At 37.9% G+C, this 16,662-nt stretch overlaps 1 protein-coding gene across 1 annotated transcript in view; it reads right to left on the bottom strand.

Annotated features, from left to right (window-relative positions):
- Window positions 1-16,662, bottom strand: part of itpr3 (inositol 1,4,5-trisphosphate receptor, type 3) — a 149,991-nt gene that overhangs the window by 96,447 nt on the left and 36,882 nt on the right. The window contains exons 10-17 of the mRNA XM_062052648.1: window positions 14,913-14,957; window positions 13,159-13,301; window positions 12,960-13,059; window positions 6,082-6,242; window positions 5,883-6,024; window positions 5,640-5,804; window positions 443-615; window positions 250-369 (exon numbers count right to left, since the gene is read on the bottom strand). Coding sequence (XP_061908632.1) covers window positions 250-369; window positions 443-615; window positions 5,640-5,804; window positions 5,883-6,024; window positions 6,082-6,242; window positions 12,960-13,059; window positions 13,159-13,301; window positions 14,913-14,957 — 1,049 coding nt within the window. The remainder of the gene's footprint in view (window positions 1-249; window positions 370-442; window positions 616-5,639; window positions 5,805-5,882; window positions 6,025-6,081; window positions 6,243-12,959; window positions 13,060-13,158; window positions 13,302-14,912; window positions 14,958-16,662) is intronic.

Below are 16,662 nucleotides of genomic sequence, written 5' to 3'. Positions count from 1 at the left end.
TTTTGGAAAACCTTGTTACATTGTTTAATGCATCCAGCGGGGCATCACAACAAAATTAGGCATAATAATGTGTTAATTCCACGACTGTATATATCGGTATCGGTTGATATCGGTATCGGTAATTAAGAGTTGGCCAATATCAGAATATCGGTAAAAAAGCCATTATCGGACATCTCTAGTTAGAAGACGTATTAGTGAAAGCTCTCATGAGAAATGTTTAACAAACATAGACTGAGACCAGAGCCTCACTCTGTCTTGATGAGGATGTCCTGGTTTTTGGGGTCCAACACACATTTGCAGATGAGCTCCTGAGTGACGGGGATGGCCACGTTGTTGGACACACACAGGTCAGACAGGTAGTCAAGAAACCTGCAAACACACACACAAACTGAGCACGCTCGTAACACTCCAAGCCCCGCCTCTCGCCGCCGCCAACACCTACCGGGGCTCTCGGTTCTTGCGGACGAGGCTGACGAAGGTCTCCACCTCGGTCTTGGTGATGTGCTTCTCCAGCAGCTTGCGGTTGTTGTGCAGCAGCGCGGTGATGGTGTCCTCCGCCAGGATGTCGTAACCGATCTGACCCTGCATCAAACCAAACTGCTTGGCGATGTGCTCCTAGGGGAGGAGCCAAAGAAAAGTGGACATGTTACGCTCTACTCATGCATTCATGTTATAGAATACAGTGGAACCTCAATATACAAACTTAACTGGCTGTTGAACGGGGTTCGTAAATGGAAAAGTTTGTATAGTGAAACTGAGTTCCCCATGAGAAACCATTTAAATATGAATAATTGTTTCCAACCTCAACTAAAGTCCATATTCTAGCGAAGCTTTGTACACAATATAAAGTGCTATACAGTACTGCAGGGGTCGCCAACCCTCAATATATGAACTTAACTGGTTGTTGAACAGAGTTCGTAAATCGAAAAGTTTTTATAGTGAAGCCGAGTTCACCATGACTAACCATTTAAATGTCACGACGTGGTTTTTGCTTACTGCGGGGTAGTTCTCCCAGGAAGGCAAAAGGACGACTCTGGACAGGACTTGCAGGTAGGAACATGATTTAATTTTAAGAAAACAATCAACGAGGTACAAAACAGAAAACAACCCGAAGACAAGCGTGCCTATCGCACGCGGAAGCTAAGGCAAAACATTTGGACATGAAACTCACGAAACTGTGGCATGAAACAAACACAAAACTGTGGCATAAAACAACTAGCATTAACTATGGCATGGAACAAACACGAAACTGTGGCATGAAACCAATAGCATTAACTATGGCATAGAACAAACACGAAACTGTGGCATGAAACCAATAGCATTAACTATGGCATAGAACAAACACGAAACTGTGGCATGAAACCAATAGCATTAACTATGGCATAGAACAAACACGAAACTGCGGCATGAAACCAATAGCATTAACTATGGCATAGAACAAACACGAAACTGCGGCATGAAACCAATAGCATTAACTATGGCATAGAACAAACACGAAACTGCGGCATGAAACCAATAGCATTAACTATGGCATAGAACAAACACGAAACTGTGGCATGAAACCAATAGCATTAACTATGGCATAGAACAAACACGAAACTGTGGCATGAAACCAATAGCATTAACTATGGCATAGAACAAACACGAAACTGTGGCATGAAACCAATAGCATTAACTATGGCATAGAACAAACACGGAACTGTGGCATGAAACCAATAGCATTAACTATGGCATAGAACAAACACGAAACTGTGGCATGAAACCAATAATGACGCCAGGACGACTGACTGGCAAAGGCAGGCTTAAATAGTCCTCTGATTAGAAGCAGGTGCGCGTCCCGAACACCAGAGGCAGGGGAAAATCATAAGTAGCCATGGTAACTAAAACAAACTCAGGTGTCAAACAGGAACTAAAAGAGTCCAAAACTAACAGAACATAACAAAAACATGAACCGGACCACGGATCATGACATTAAATATGAATAATTGTTCCCAACCTCAACAAAAGTCCATATTTTAGTGAAGCTTTGTACACAATATAAAGTGCTATACAGTACTGCAGGGGGCGCCAACCCTCAATATATGAACTTAACTGGTTGTTGAACAGAGTTCGTAAATCGAAAAGTTTTTATAGTGAAGCCGAGTTCACCATGAGTAACCATTTAAATGTCACGACGTGGTTTTCGCTTACTGTGGGGTAGTTCTCCCAGGAAGGCAAAAGGACGACTCTGGACAGGACTTGCAGGTAGGAACATGATTTAATTTTAAGAAAACAATCAACAAGGTACAAAACAGAAAACAACCCAAAGACAAGCGTGCCTATCGCACGCGGAAGCTAAGGCAAAACATTTGGACATGAAACTCACGAAACTGTGGCATGAAACAAACACAAAACTGTGGCATAAAACAACTAGCATTAACTATGGCATGGAACAAACACGAAACTGTGGCATGAAACCAATAGCATTAACTATGGCATAGAACAAACACGAAACTGTGGCATGAAACCAATAGCATTAACTATGGCATAGAACAAACACGAAACTGTGGCATGAAACCAATAACATTAACTATGGGATAGAACAAACACGAAACTGTGGCATGAAACCAATAATGACGCCAGGACGACTGACTGGCAAAGGCAGGCTTAAATAGTCCTCTGATTAGAAGCAGGTGCGTGTCCCGAACACCAGAGGCAGGCGAAAATCCTAAGTAGCCATGGTAACTAAAACAAACTCAGGCGTCAAACAGGAACTAAAATAGTCCAAAACTAACAGAACATAACAAAAACATGAACCGGACTACGGATCATGACATTAAATATAAATGATGGTTTCCAACCACAACAAAAGTCCACATTTTAGTGAAGCTTTGTACACAATATGAAGTGCTATACAGTACTGCAGGGGGCGCCAACCCGTTGATCGTGATCGACTAGTTGATCTTTGGGACCCTATCGGTCAATCGAGAAAATATTCGCACGGCCACGCACTACACCCGCTTGTCTCGCCAAAGCGCATTGCATGACGTGCTCATAAATCATCGAGTTGCAACAAAGCATTAAGGCTGACTGTTGCAATGCATCTGACATTTCCTAGCACCCAACATCAAACAACTCTTCCCTCAACCATCTTCGCTCGTCTGCGACGGGAACTAACAAGCCAAATAATAGTCCTTGAACATTGCTCCAAAGTACGGATTTGGTGTTGATTTTTTTGTGCATGCAAAACTAAACATTGACTTGTGCAAAGGCAGTAATACATGATAAAACAAGGCGGCAGCTAAAGATGGACTTCCCCGTTTATCACACAGCATAAACCCGCCAGGTGAACAGCTGATTTTACTACTTCCGGTTCTAAAGTAAGACAACCATATGACTCGTGTCCCATATGTGACCATAAGACGAACAAATATACTACGGTACTAAGACTATAGTGGCCATAAACACTTAGCTTCTACAGCAGGGGTGCTCAAAGTGTGGCACGGGGGTCATCTGTGCTGGCCAGTAACTCGTTTGTCATTGGCCCTTGGCACATTACAAAAAACATCAGCAAAAATTGGGAAAACAGCAAGAATGAGAAAAAGCCAAAATGTTGGCATCAGCCAATAATTACACAAAGCTTTGTTTTTAAGGAAAATATATATATAAATATATATTTACACTGCAAAAACTGAATTCTAACTAAGATTAAATATCTCAAATAAGGGTGATATTTGCTTATTTTCTGTCTGATAAGATAATTCTTCTCACTAAGCAGATTTTATGTTAGAGTGTTTTACTTGTTTTAAGTGTTTTGGTCCTAAATGATCTCAGTAAGATATTACAGCTTGTAGCTGAGATTTGATGACCTATATTGAGTAAAACATGCTTGAAACTAGAATATCAACTGTTGCAAAGCTGTGTCATCAACACTCACAAGTATAAAACTGCTTTTTAAAAGTAAAAATTTCCTATTTTATGGGTGAAATAAAAAATCATGACTTTGACACAGTTGTGTCTCATATTAAAACATATGACAGTCAAATGGACTTTGCTGTTTTATTTTCAATGAAACAATAGAAAATACGTACTCATATAGTAGTACAGTTGGCACAGTACAGTAAACTGACAGTTAATATTTAAACATTTAACATGTGACATTTCAAACAATTTTTGAACAGAAATAGTTCATGCACATTCAGATAAATTCTTCAAAATTACAATTTAAAAAAATGTGGCCGGGGGCCGGGCTGTAAATATATATATATATATTCCTTGCGCACTAATGACTGAAAGAGAGCGCACTTGGCGCGATGATGTCATCTAATGGATGGGAAAATGCATTTTTAGACAATATGATTTGCCTGAGCGGCTAGGAGACCCCGAGAGTAACAAGCGGTTGCCTTGATGCCTTTCCATTAAGAACAATAAACTAGTTTTTAGTATAAGTTTGCTGGTTTCAAGAAATGTAATGCCGAGCGCATATCATTATGTCAAGATAATGACACTAGCATTTACTTAATTTAAGAAAAATTTTCAACATATTGAGAAAAAAGGTCTCATATTAGTTTTTTCTATCAAGAAAAGTGCACTTGTTATTAGTGAGAATATACTTATTTTAAGGTATTTTGGGGTTCATTGAGGTTAGCTAATTTTACTTGTTTTGGAAAGTCTCGACAAGCCAAATTTTCTTGTTCTATTGGCAGATAATTTTGCTTAGTTCAAGTAAAATACCCCTAATTTTTATATATTTTTTTCTTGTTTTTGAACACTGACTTTTTGCAGTGTACATACATACATACATACATATATATATATATATATATATATATATATATATATATATATATATATATATATATATATATATATATATATATATATATATATATATATATATATATATATATATATATATATATATATATATATACACTTTTTTTAAATTTTATATATGTATATGTACTGTACAGGCCAAAAGTTTGGACACACCTCATTTCAATGCATTTTCTTTATTTTCATGACTATTTACTTTGTAGATTGTCACTGAAGGCATCAAAACTATGTCACCTGTGAAGTGAAAACCATTTCAGGTGACTACCTCTTGAAGCTCATGGAGAGAATGCCAAGAGTGTGCAAAGCAGTAATCACAGCAAAGGGTGGCTATTTTGAAGAAAGTAGAATATAAAACATGTTTTCAGTTTTTTCACCTTTTTTTGTTAAGTACATAACTCCACATGTGTTCATTCATAGTTTTGATGTGACAATCTACAATGTATATAGTCCTGAAAAATAAAGAAAACGCATTGAATGAAAAGGTGTGTCCAAACTTTTGGCCTGTACTGTATATAAAAAACGTAGTTGACGCAGGGGTAGATCTTGCATTGGTTTTTGGCTGAGACCAGGGATCTTGGGGTCGGAAAGGTTGGTGACCACTCCAGTACTGTATATCAAACAAACAAAACATGATGCACCCTGCATTTTGCCTGGTAGGCATGAAAAACAATGACTGAATGGAGCGTTCGTGCACAGACATGGTTTGCACACGTGGCTCAAACTAAAAGTTTGTAAGTAGAAAAGTTTGCAAATAGAAGGGTTTGTAAATCGAGGTTCCACTGCATTCAGGATTGATCGGAATGATAAATGGATTATTTTCTCACCTGGTTCTTGCGGTAGTCCTCCTGTGAATGTCGTAGGACACGGTAGCAGAGTCTGAGCATGTACTGGTAGGGAGAGTTCTTCTGGTCCGCTAGCTCTTCCAAACGCAGCAGAGGTCCTTCTCCTCCCCCTCTGTCCTTGAAAGGAACCTTCAGGATGCCAAAGATCTGAAGGCACACAAGAACACATCTCATTGTTGAAGGTCCAGGAAGTTCAGGTACGCTGGCATGTGATAGCTTGCCCACCTGCTTGAGGATGTTCTGCTCCCTCATCAGCTTCTGTCTCTCGCGGTTGGCTTTGGTCATGGCGATGTCCAACACCGTCTGGCCGCTGTTGACCACGTCGGCCACAAAGAAGACCACGTCCTCCAACAGTTTGATGGCGAAGCTGGCGAAGGATACGGTCAGTGCACACACACGCAAACACGCGTGAGAGGACACCTACCGTCGATCGTTCTGACTGATGAAGCCCCGACTGAACTGGTCCACCACCGTGCTCAGCATGGCGCTGGCGTCATTGGCAAAGTCCAGATCTCGGATCTCCATGACAGGAACCGAGACGATGGCAAATGCCTCCTTGTCCTCTTTAGTGGGACACGTTCCTAACTGTGGAGGAATCGTTTTGCATGTTGTTTCTTTCTCCAGATGGGATTGATGACTCATTGAAGGGAAACCGTTCCTTTCAAAGAGTCATTCAAAACACTGGCTCCTTATTATAGTTATTTTTTAACAGTTTTTTTTTATATATCAAGGAAACAATCACTACATTTTGTCTCATTTTTTATGAGACAAAATGTAGATCAGAATAATTTTATTTACACAAACATTACTTTATTGGTTGAAATTACCGTATTTTTCGGACTATAAGACGCACTTAATGCCTGGTTCACACCAATGGTGTTAAAGCGGCGGGCAAAGCGCCGTCATTTTTGTCAATTTTTCCACGAATATCCCGATCTCCGAAGTAATGTTATGCTTTGATACGCTCTGATACAAATTAGTTGCCGCTTTGGAGGGACGAATTACCGTTCCTCACGATTTGATGCCGCTTTGATATGCTTTAAATCACGCATTGATACGTTTTATTACGCTTTATTGAACTTTATTATGCTTTGATGCGATCCTGACGCTTTAAATCAGGCTCTGACACGATTATCAAGCTCTGTTGTGCATTGGAATTAATGTGTCATGAACATTATGAACATTAATTTGTAATAATGACTTTGAAATGTGGTATTGTTATGTAATTATGTGCAATTTGGAAGATGCTGTGATTATTATTTTGTGAATTTGATGAATAAATTGCGTGTGCACACATAATATAATAAAAAAAGAGAAATATGATAAACAAATAAGTAAAAAACTCAGTATACTAAGTTTTCCCCACATTTTTTTAGATTTATCTATTTATTTGATTTCTCTTTTTGTTTTATTATATACAGGATAAAACACATAATGTAATAAAAAAAGAGAAATATGATAAACAAATAAGTAAAAAAAATTTTGAAAAACTCAGTATACTTTTTTCCACACATTTTTTATATTCATTTATTTTTTCAATTTCTCTTTTTTTCCCGTTGTATTATGTTTATTATTTATTATCTATTATGTTTTATATTAATTTATTTTTTCAATTTCTCTTCTTTTTTCGTTATATTATGTTTATTATTTATTATTTATTATGTTTTATATCTTCATTTCTTTTATTTCTTTGTCATCTTAATATCTATCTTTCATTTCTTATGCTAGTTGACAATAAAAGGCATTTCTTTTATTTTTTATATTCAATGTCACTAGTCAATATCACAGTCACTTCCTATTTGTAGTTGTCGACTGGGGTCCGCGCTTTGAACCAAGATCTGTTAAGCTTTCCTACACTTTGAGTCAAGCTTTGCTGAGCTTTGTCAGGCTTGGTCAGGCTTTGATACGCTCTCGGCGCTTTATTCCATCCTTGACAGAGCGCCACATTTTTTTAAACCGTTTAAAAAATTTTGGCGAACATGCCGCATGTCCCGCTTCACTACAAGCTTTGCCACGATCCATTACGACCCTCACGCTTTAATCAGGCTTTGTTACGCTTTAACGCCGCTTTGCATGCCGCTTTAAAGCGCCGTTTGTGTGAACCTAGCATAAAATACTTACATTTTCTCAACAGCCTTATAACCCGGTGCGTCTAATGTACGGAATCATTCTGGTTGTGCTTACCGACCTCGAAGCAATTTTAATTGGTACATGGTGAAATTATAAGTGTGACCAGTCACACATAAGAGATAATGTAGACTGCAATATGATGCCAGTAAACAACACCAAAACCTTAGATGTTCCATTGAAAATAAAGAACATTACACACGGCGCTCAAAAATCTGTCAAAATGTTTTAGTATGACTTTGAAGCCGCACCGCTTGATGGATTGTCGGCCCATTGCGGCTACCGTAGTCAGAGATACAAGTATTACTATGGTGTGTGTATAAGGACTGCAAAATGACACCCATTAGCAGAGATACTATCTGTTGTTATTTGCAAAACCAACTTTTCTTACCTTCTGGTACCTGCTGATTTGTATTTGAGATCTGCATAAGTCCTGAAAATGGCGCATTTCCGCCTTTGTTGTCCGTGCCGATGCCGTAGTCGATAAGCTTCTTCTTTTTCTCTATCTTCTTGTTATGGGATATTCATCCTCCGCTGTTGCCATTTCTAATATAAAGTAGTGTGAAGTTTTAACTAGAGATGTCCGATAATGGCTTTTTTGCAGAGATCCGATATTCCGATATTGTCTAACTCTTAATTACCGATACCGATATCAACTGATACCGATATAAACAGTCGTGGAATTAACACATTATTATGCCTATACTTGTTGTGATGCCCCGCTGGATGCATTAAACAATGTGACAAGGTTTTCCAAAATAAATCAACTCAAGTTATGGAAAAAAGTGCCATATTTATTATTGAAGTCACAAAGTGCATAATTGTTTTTAACATGCCTCAAAACAGCAGCTTGGAATTTGGGACATGCTCTCCCTGAGAGAGCATGAGGAGGTTGAGGTGGGCGGGGTTGAGGTGGGAGGGGGGTAGAGGGTAGCAGGGAGTGTATATTGTAGCGTCTCGGAAGAGTTAGTGCTGCAGGGGGTTCTGGGTATTTGTTCTGTTGTGTTTATGTTGTGTTACGGTGCGGATGTTCTCCCGAAATGTTTGTCATTCTTGTTTGGTGTGGGTTCACAGTGTGGCGCATATTTGTAACAGTGTTAAAGTTGTTTATACGACCACCCTCAGTGTGACCTGTATGGCTGTTGACCAAGTATGATTTCATTCACTTGTGTGTGTGAAAAGCCATAGATATTTTGTGACTGGGCCGGCACGCAAAGAAGGTTTATTGGCGCTCTGTACTTCTCCCTACGTCCGTGTACACAGCGGCGTTTTAAAAAGTCATAAATTGTACTTTTTGAAACAGATATCGATAATTTTGAAACCGATACCGATAATTTCCAATATTACATTTTAAAGCATTTATCGGCCGATAATATCGGCAGTCCGATATTATCGGACATCTCTAGTTTTAACTTATACCTCGCTATGGAAGTGCTAAAAACTACCAGTGTAGTGGGTTTACATTATTCACCCACGGAACTTTAGTTATTAGAGAGTTCCGGTCGGACGTTTTTTCACGGGACACATTTCCAACGTTGTTGTTGCACTAGTGAGCCACGGATGAGGAGATGCTGCTCCGTTATTGATTGAAGTAAAGTCTGAATGTCATTAAAACAGTTAGCTCCATCTTTTGACACTTTCCACTCCCATCCTTGCACGCCACACCGCTACAACAAAAATGACAGGGAGAAGATGCTGTCGAAGGTGAGCCACGTAAATAAGACCGCCCACAAAACGGTGCATTCTGAAGCAACTGTCAGAAAGCAACTTGAAGATGATCTGTAAAACATCATCTATGCAACATTTTGACCAAATAACTACCATTACATGTTATGTAGACCACAAGGAAGTCTTATACATTTAGAAAAAAAAATCATAATATGACCCCTTTAATGCGCCTTATAATGCGGTGCGCCTTTTGTATGAAAATAGACCTAAATAGACCCACTCATCGGCAGTGCGCCTTATAACCCGGTGCGCCTCATGGTCCGGAAAATACAGGTATTCTAAAATATTGGCTCTAATTTTATTTTTTGTTGGGTTTTCATTGTAAACGTTCCATAGGGCGGTGCCAGATTTCCATTGAATTTTCCCTCACGTAAAAAAAAAAAAAAGTGTAGCATTTTAACAATTTAGAAAAATCACACAAATAAAAAAACAAAAATAAAATGGATTAACGGATACAACAAGTTTAGATGAAACTTCAATAAAAAAATAGGACGACTAAAAATGTGAGTAAAAATTGTACTACCATACCTGGTGTGTGTAGGCTTGAATTACTACTACACTTTACGATACAGTGATTCTCAAACTCTGTTTGTGAATGATATGACTAGAATCACTGTTTTCCAACACAGTGTTACTGTTCAAACTGTGTGTAATGGTACAATATTGAAAGCAGTGTAAAATAAGACCTCTGCTAAATTTGCTAAATTACAGAGGCTACAGGACACATGAAAAGTTCACCTTTCATAAACCAGCTTCCTTTTTATTTTTTTATTTTTATTTATATTTATTTCGGGTGTATATTTACTATCTGCCTATGTTGAGAAGAAAGTGATGTACTAATTATTTTCCATTTGTGACTGTACCTTTAACTTATGTAGGACCTGGGGGGGGGGGGTTTATGAGTGTATGGGGTATGTGTTGGGTTGCTTTTCTTGGAAGTGGGAGGGGAAAAAAGGGGAAAATATGATTACTGTTCTATTGTATATTGTAATACCTGTCAAATTCAATATAAAAATACAAAAAATAATAATAATAATAAGACCTCTGCCTTATTTTTAATGAATAACTAGGCCCACTACGTTACTGTATTTTAATGTTGGTCGTAATGGTGGTAATTGAGGACAGCCAAGTTTTTCTGAGGTGGCACATGGTAAAAAAAAAGAAAAAAGTTTGAGGACCTCTGCTTTAGAATAGTGAACCCGAAAAGTGAAACCAAATAAAAAATAAATACAATTAAAAATTATAATTTGAATATATATGTACAGTACAGGCCAAAGGTTTTGACACACCTTCTCATTCAATGTGTTTTCTTTATTTTCATGACTATTGACCTTGTAGATTGTCACATCAAAACTGTGGAGTTATGTACTTAACAAAAAAAGGTGAAATAACTGAAATCATGTTTTATATTCTGGTTTCTTCAAAATAGCCACCCTTTGCTCTAATTACTGCTTTGCACACTCTTGGCATTCTCTCCATTGGCTTCAAGAGGTAGTCACCTGAAATGGTTTTCACTTCACAGGTGTCATAGTTTTGATGCCTTCAGTGACAATAGTCATGAAAATGACGAAAACACATTGAAATGAGAAGGTGTGTCCAAACGTTTGGCCTGTACTATATATGTAAAAAATATATCTAGGTATTTTTGATTTTAAAAAAAAGTTCATCCTAATGATGCCATGTTTTCATTAAGTTTGACTCAATTCCCAGGGTGGCACGCACAAGCAGAGTGGCCGATTGCCAATGCTAAATTTGAACGTGCATACAAAACAACTACCAGACGAACGACCCACAACTGTGAATCGGTTCTCATTAGGGATGTCCGATAACATCGGACTGACGATATTATCGGCCGATAAATGCTTTAAATGTAATATCGGAAATTATCGGTATCGGTTTTAAAAAGTAAAATGTATGACTTTTTAAAACGCCGCTGTACGTAGTGGTACACGGATGTAGGGAGAAGTACAGAGCACCAATAAACCTTAAAGGCACTGCCTTTACGTGCCGGCCCAGTCACGTAATATCTACGGCTTTTCACACACACAAGTGAATGCAAGGCATACTTGGTCAACAGCCATACAGGTCACACTGAGGGTGACCGTATAAACAACTTTAACACTGTTACAAATATCCGCCACACTGTGAACCCACACCAAACAAGAATGACAAACACATTTCGGGAGAACATCCGCACCGTAACACAACATAAACACAACAGAACAAATACCCAGAACCCCTTGCAGCACTAACTCTTCCGGGACGCTACAATATACACCCCCGCTACCCCCTACCCCCCAACCCCGCCCCCCAACCTCAACCTCCTCATGCTCTCTCAGGGAGAGCATGTCCCAAATTCCAAGCTGCTGTTTTGAGGCATGTTAAAAAAAATAATGCACTTTGTGACTTCAATAATAAATATGGCAGTGCCATGTTGGCATTTTTTTTTTCATAACTTGAGTTGATTTATTTTGGAAAACCTTGTTACATTGTTTAATGCAGTGGTTCTCAAATGGGGGTACGGGTACCCCTGGGGGTACTCGAAGGTATGCCAAGGGGTACGTGAGATTTTTTTTAAATATTCTAAAAATAGCAACAATTCAAAAATCCTTTATAAATATATTTATTGAATAATACTTCAACAAAATATGAATGTAAATTCATAATCTGAACATCAAATCAAGTAGGCTATTTCATTCATTACAATGCAATATTCAGTGTTGACAGCTAGATTTTTTTGTGGACATGTTCCATAAATATTGATGTTAAAGATTTCTTTTTTTTAGAGTTAAATTCATCAATCTAGATGGATCTCTATTACAATCCCCAAAGAGGGCACTTTAAGTTCATGATTACTTCTATGTGTAGAAATCTTTATTTATAATTGAATCACTTGTTTATTTTTCAACAAGTTTTTAGTTATTTTTATCTTTTTTTCCAAATAGTTCAAGAAAGACCACTACAAATGAGCAATATTTTTTTATACAATTTAATAACTCAGAAACTGATGACATAGTGCTGTATTTTACTTCTTTATCTCTTTTTTTTCAACCAAAAATGCTTTGCTCCGATTAGGGGGTACTTGAATTTAAAAAAAAGGGGGTACATCACTGAAAAAAGGTTGAGAACCACTGGTTTAATGCATCCAGCGGGGCATCACAACAAAATTAGGCATAATAATGTGTTAATTCCACGACTGTATATATCGGTATCGGTTGATATCGGAATCGGTAATTAAGAGTTGGACAATATCGGATATCGGCAAAAAAGCCATTATCGGATATCTCTAGTTCTCATTGTTCACTTAAAAGAGACGTTTAGAAGACTCGATTTGTGATTTGTCCGCGAAGCTCACATCTCTATTTTCTTCCTGTCTCCTTCCATGTTACTGTCCTAAAAGCGCTGCTGGTTCTAATATGTGTACACAGTGTAGACAGAAGGACCCACCATTAATCTGATGGGTCTCTCCTCGTCGATGTCGATGGGAACGTTGGTGCTCTGGATCCATGTGTTGGTGCACAGGTGCCTGAAGCGCACGTACGAGTTCCTGGAAGCAATCCAAAGCCCCTTTACATGAAAAGCCTCGCAAAAGGAGCCACTATGGACAGTGGCATTTTACTGTGAAAGCCCGACAGGACGTTCTTACCGCGGGACAAAGGAGTCTGTCTTTTGCAGCGTGGTGGGGTCCAGCTCAAAGAGTGAGGCGATGTCGTTGCCGTGAAGCATGGCCACCAGCTTGTACTTGATCCTCTCGCCGTGAGAGCGCTTGTTGCCGCGACTACTTTCCATCTGCGCACAGGTCAGGGCGGTCAAAAAGTTTTTAAATTTAATTTACAAAACCCAAAAGCAGTGAAGTTGTCACCTTGTGTAAATGGTAAATAAAAACAGAATACAGCAAATCCTTTTCAACTTATATTCAATTGAATAGACTGCAAAGACAAGATATAATGTTCACACTGAGAAACTAAATGTTTTTTTGCAAATAATCAAGAATTAAGAATTTAATGGCAGCAACACATTGCAAAAAAGTTGTCACAGGGGCATTTTTACCAGTGTGTTACATGGCCTTTCCTTTTAACAACACTCAGTAAACGTTTGGGAACTGAGGAGACACATTTTTGAAGTACATTTTTTTCCCATTCTTGCTTGATGTACAGCTTAAGTTGTTCAACAGTCTCCCTTCTGCTATTTTAGGCTTCATAATGCGCCACACATTTTCAATGGGAGACAGGTCTGGACTACAGGCAGGCCAGAGGAGTACCCGCACTCTTTTACTATGAAGCCACGCTGTTGTAACACATGCCTTGAGATTGTCTTGCTGAAATAAGCAGGGGCGTCCATGAAAAAAGACCTTGCTTGGATGGCTACATATGTTGCTCCAAAACCTGTATGTACCTTCCAGCATTAATGGTGCCTTCACAAATGTGTAAGTTACCCATGCCTTGGGCACTAAAACACCCCCATACCATCACAGATGCTGGCTTTTACACTTTGCGCCTAGAACAGTCCGGATGGTTCTTTTCCTCTTTGGTCCGGAGGACACGACGTCCACATTTTCCAAAAATAATTTGAAATGTGGACCACATAACACTTTTACACTTTGCATCAGTCCATCTTAGATGAGCTCGTGCCCAGCGAAGCCGGCTGTGTTTCTGGGTGTTGTTGATAAATGGCTTTCGCTTTGCATAGTAGAGTTTTAACTTGCAATTATAGATGTACCAACCAACTGTAGTTACTGACAGTTGTTTTCTGAAGGGTTCTTGAGCCCATGTGGTGATATCCTTTACACACTGATGTCGCTTTTTGATGCAGTACCGCCTGAGGGATCGAAGGTCACGGGCATTGCCGCTTACGTGCAGTGATTTCTCCAGATTCTCTGAACCTTTTGATGATTTTACAAACCGCATGTGGTGAAATCCCTAAATTCCTTGCAATTGCTGGTTAAGAAATGTTGTTGTTAAACAATTTGCTCACGCATTTGTTGACAAAGTGGTGACCCTCGCCCCGTCCTTGTTTGTGAATGACTGAGCATTTCATGGAAGCGGCTTTTATACCCAATCATGGCACCCACCTGTTTCCAATTAGCCTGTTCACCTGTGGGATGTTCCAAATAAGTGTTTGATGAGCATTCCTCAACTTTCTCAGTCTTTTTTGCCACTGGTGCCAGCTTTTTTTGAAACATGTTGCAGGCATCAATCCCAAATGAGCTAATATTTGTAAAAAATAAAGTTTACCAGTTCCAACGTTAAATATCTTGTCTTTGCAGTCTATTCAATTGAATATAAATTGAAAAGGATTTGCAAATCATTGTATTCTGTTTTTATTTACCATTTACACAACTTCACTGGTTTTGGGTTTTGTAATTTCACCGCGTGATAATGTGATGATGGGCCAACTCACCGAGGTGGTCATTTCAGCGTTGTCGCCTCGGTAACCAGGATTTTCCTGCAAGGACACAATAAACGTGCAGAACTACTAATCCCATAATCCATTGCAACTTGTTGTAAAAGGACAGAGTAGGCCACACACTATGCAGCATTTATGACATCATCAATGTGTGGACTATGACCAAATATACTAAAGATGTACTTTGAACACTGAGGGCCTAATCTACTGAAGGTTTGCCCGCACTGAAACACGCGCAAACTTGATAGCGCACGCAAAGATCATCTACTAAACTTGTGCGCAGAGGATTGTGTCTCTTAAGTGAGCAGAATAAAGAGCGCAATCCATTTTGCGCGTCTCTCGTTATGAATATGCAGAATATTTGCTGATTATCGAAACGCCCACAGAAGTAGGAGAATCAACTTGTTCATTTCCTGTTAATAAAGTCTTACTTTCTGTTGTAAGGCGCTTCTCTCTACACTTATTATACTTTACTAAGACCTTATTTTTTCTGTTGTTTCAAGCTAGCTTTTCCCTGAGGGTGGGTGGGGGGGGCGTCACAGGAAAAAAATTGCGAAGCAATTATTTTAGAGAAGAAAGCATTAAGTAAAGAAAAAAAAAATTACTTAACACTTTTATGAATGAGGCCATTTTGGATCCCCAAGATCTTTAGTGTATTTTCGTTTTTTAACTGTCATTGGTCAAAATGTCTGTTGTTATGAATTATTGACTTAATTAAGGCTTTAATTACTTCACATCAAATATTCAATTTTTATTTTTTATTTTGTGTTTTTGCCATGAAAAGTAGGGTTTGACAAAAAGGGCATAAAACATTAAAAAAAACATTTTTTACTTCATGTCGACGGATAGATTTGTAGTTGATCTAGAAATTTAAGCATTGAAAGTAAAACAAATTAAATTGACTTGACACTTATGAATGAGGCCCTTTTGGATCCCCAATATCTTTAGTATATATTTTTTTTAACTGTCATTTGTCAAAATCTCTGTGTTTATGAATTATTGACTTATTTAAGGCTTTAATTACTTCACATCAAATACTGCATTTTTATTTTTTTTTATTTTGTGTTTTTGCCATAAAAAATGTTCTTTGATAAAAAGGGCATAAAACATAAACAAATATTTTTACTTTATGTCGACGGATAGATTTGTAGTTGATCTAGAAATTTAAAAACTGAAAAGCACTGATTTAGAGAATAAAGCATTGAAAGTGAAGAAAAAAATTTACTTAACACTTTTATGAATGAGGCCCTTTTGGATCCCCAAGATCTTTAATGTATTTTTTTTTTTTAATGTCATTGGTCGAAATCACTGTTTCAAATTATTGACTTATGTAATGCTTCAATTACTTCAAATCAAATATTCCAATTAGATTTTTTATATATTTTTTTATTTTGTGTTTTTGCCATAACAAATAGGGTTTAAAAAAAGGGCATAAAACATTAAAAAAAATAATAATAACTTCATGTCGACGGATAGATTTGTAGTTGATCTAGAAATTTAAGCATTGAAAGTAAAACAAATTAAATTGACTTGACACTTATGAATGAGGCCCTTTTGGATCCCCAATATCTTTAGTATATATTTTTTTAACTGTGGTTGGTCAAAACCTCTCTTAAGGCTTCAATTACTTCACATCAAATATTCCATATTTTTTAATTATTTTTTTTTTTTGCCATAAAAAATAGGGTTATCTTTGATAAAAAGGGCATAAAACATATAAAAATATTTTTACTTTATGTCGACA

This window comes from Entelurus aequoreus, linkage group LG07, assembly GCF_033978785.1.
Source record: "Entelurus aequoreus isolate RoL-2023_Sb linkage group LG07, RoL_Eaeq_v1.1, whole genome shotgun sequence".
NCBI classification, from domain to species: domain Eukaryota; kingdom Metazoa; phylum Chordata; class Actinopteri; order Syngnathiformes; family Syngnathidae; genus Entelurus; species Entelurus aequoreus.
The sequence above is the reverse complement of the archived record's forward strand: the minus strand, read 5'-3'. Positions and strand labels throughout refer to the sequence as shown.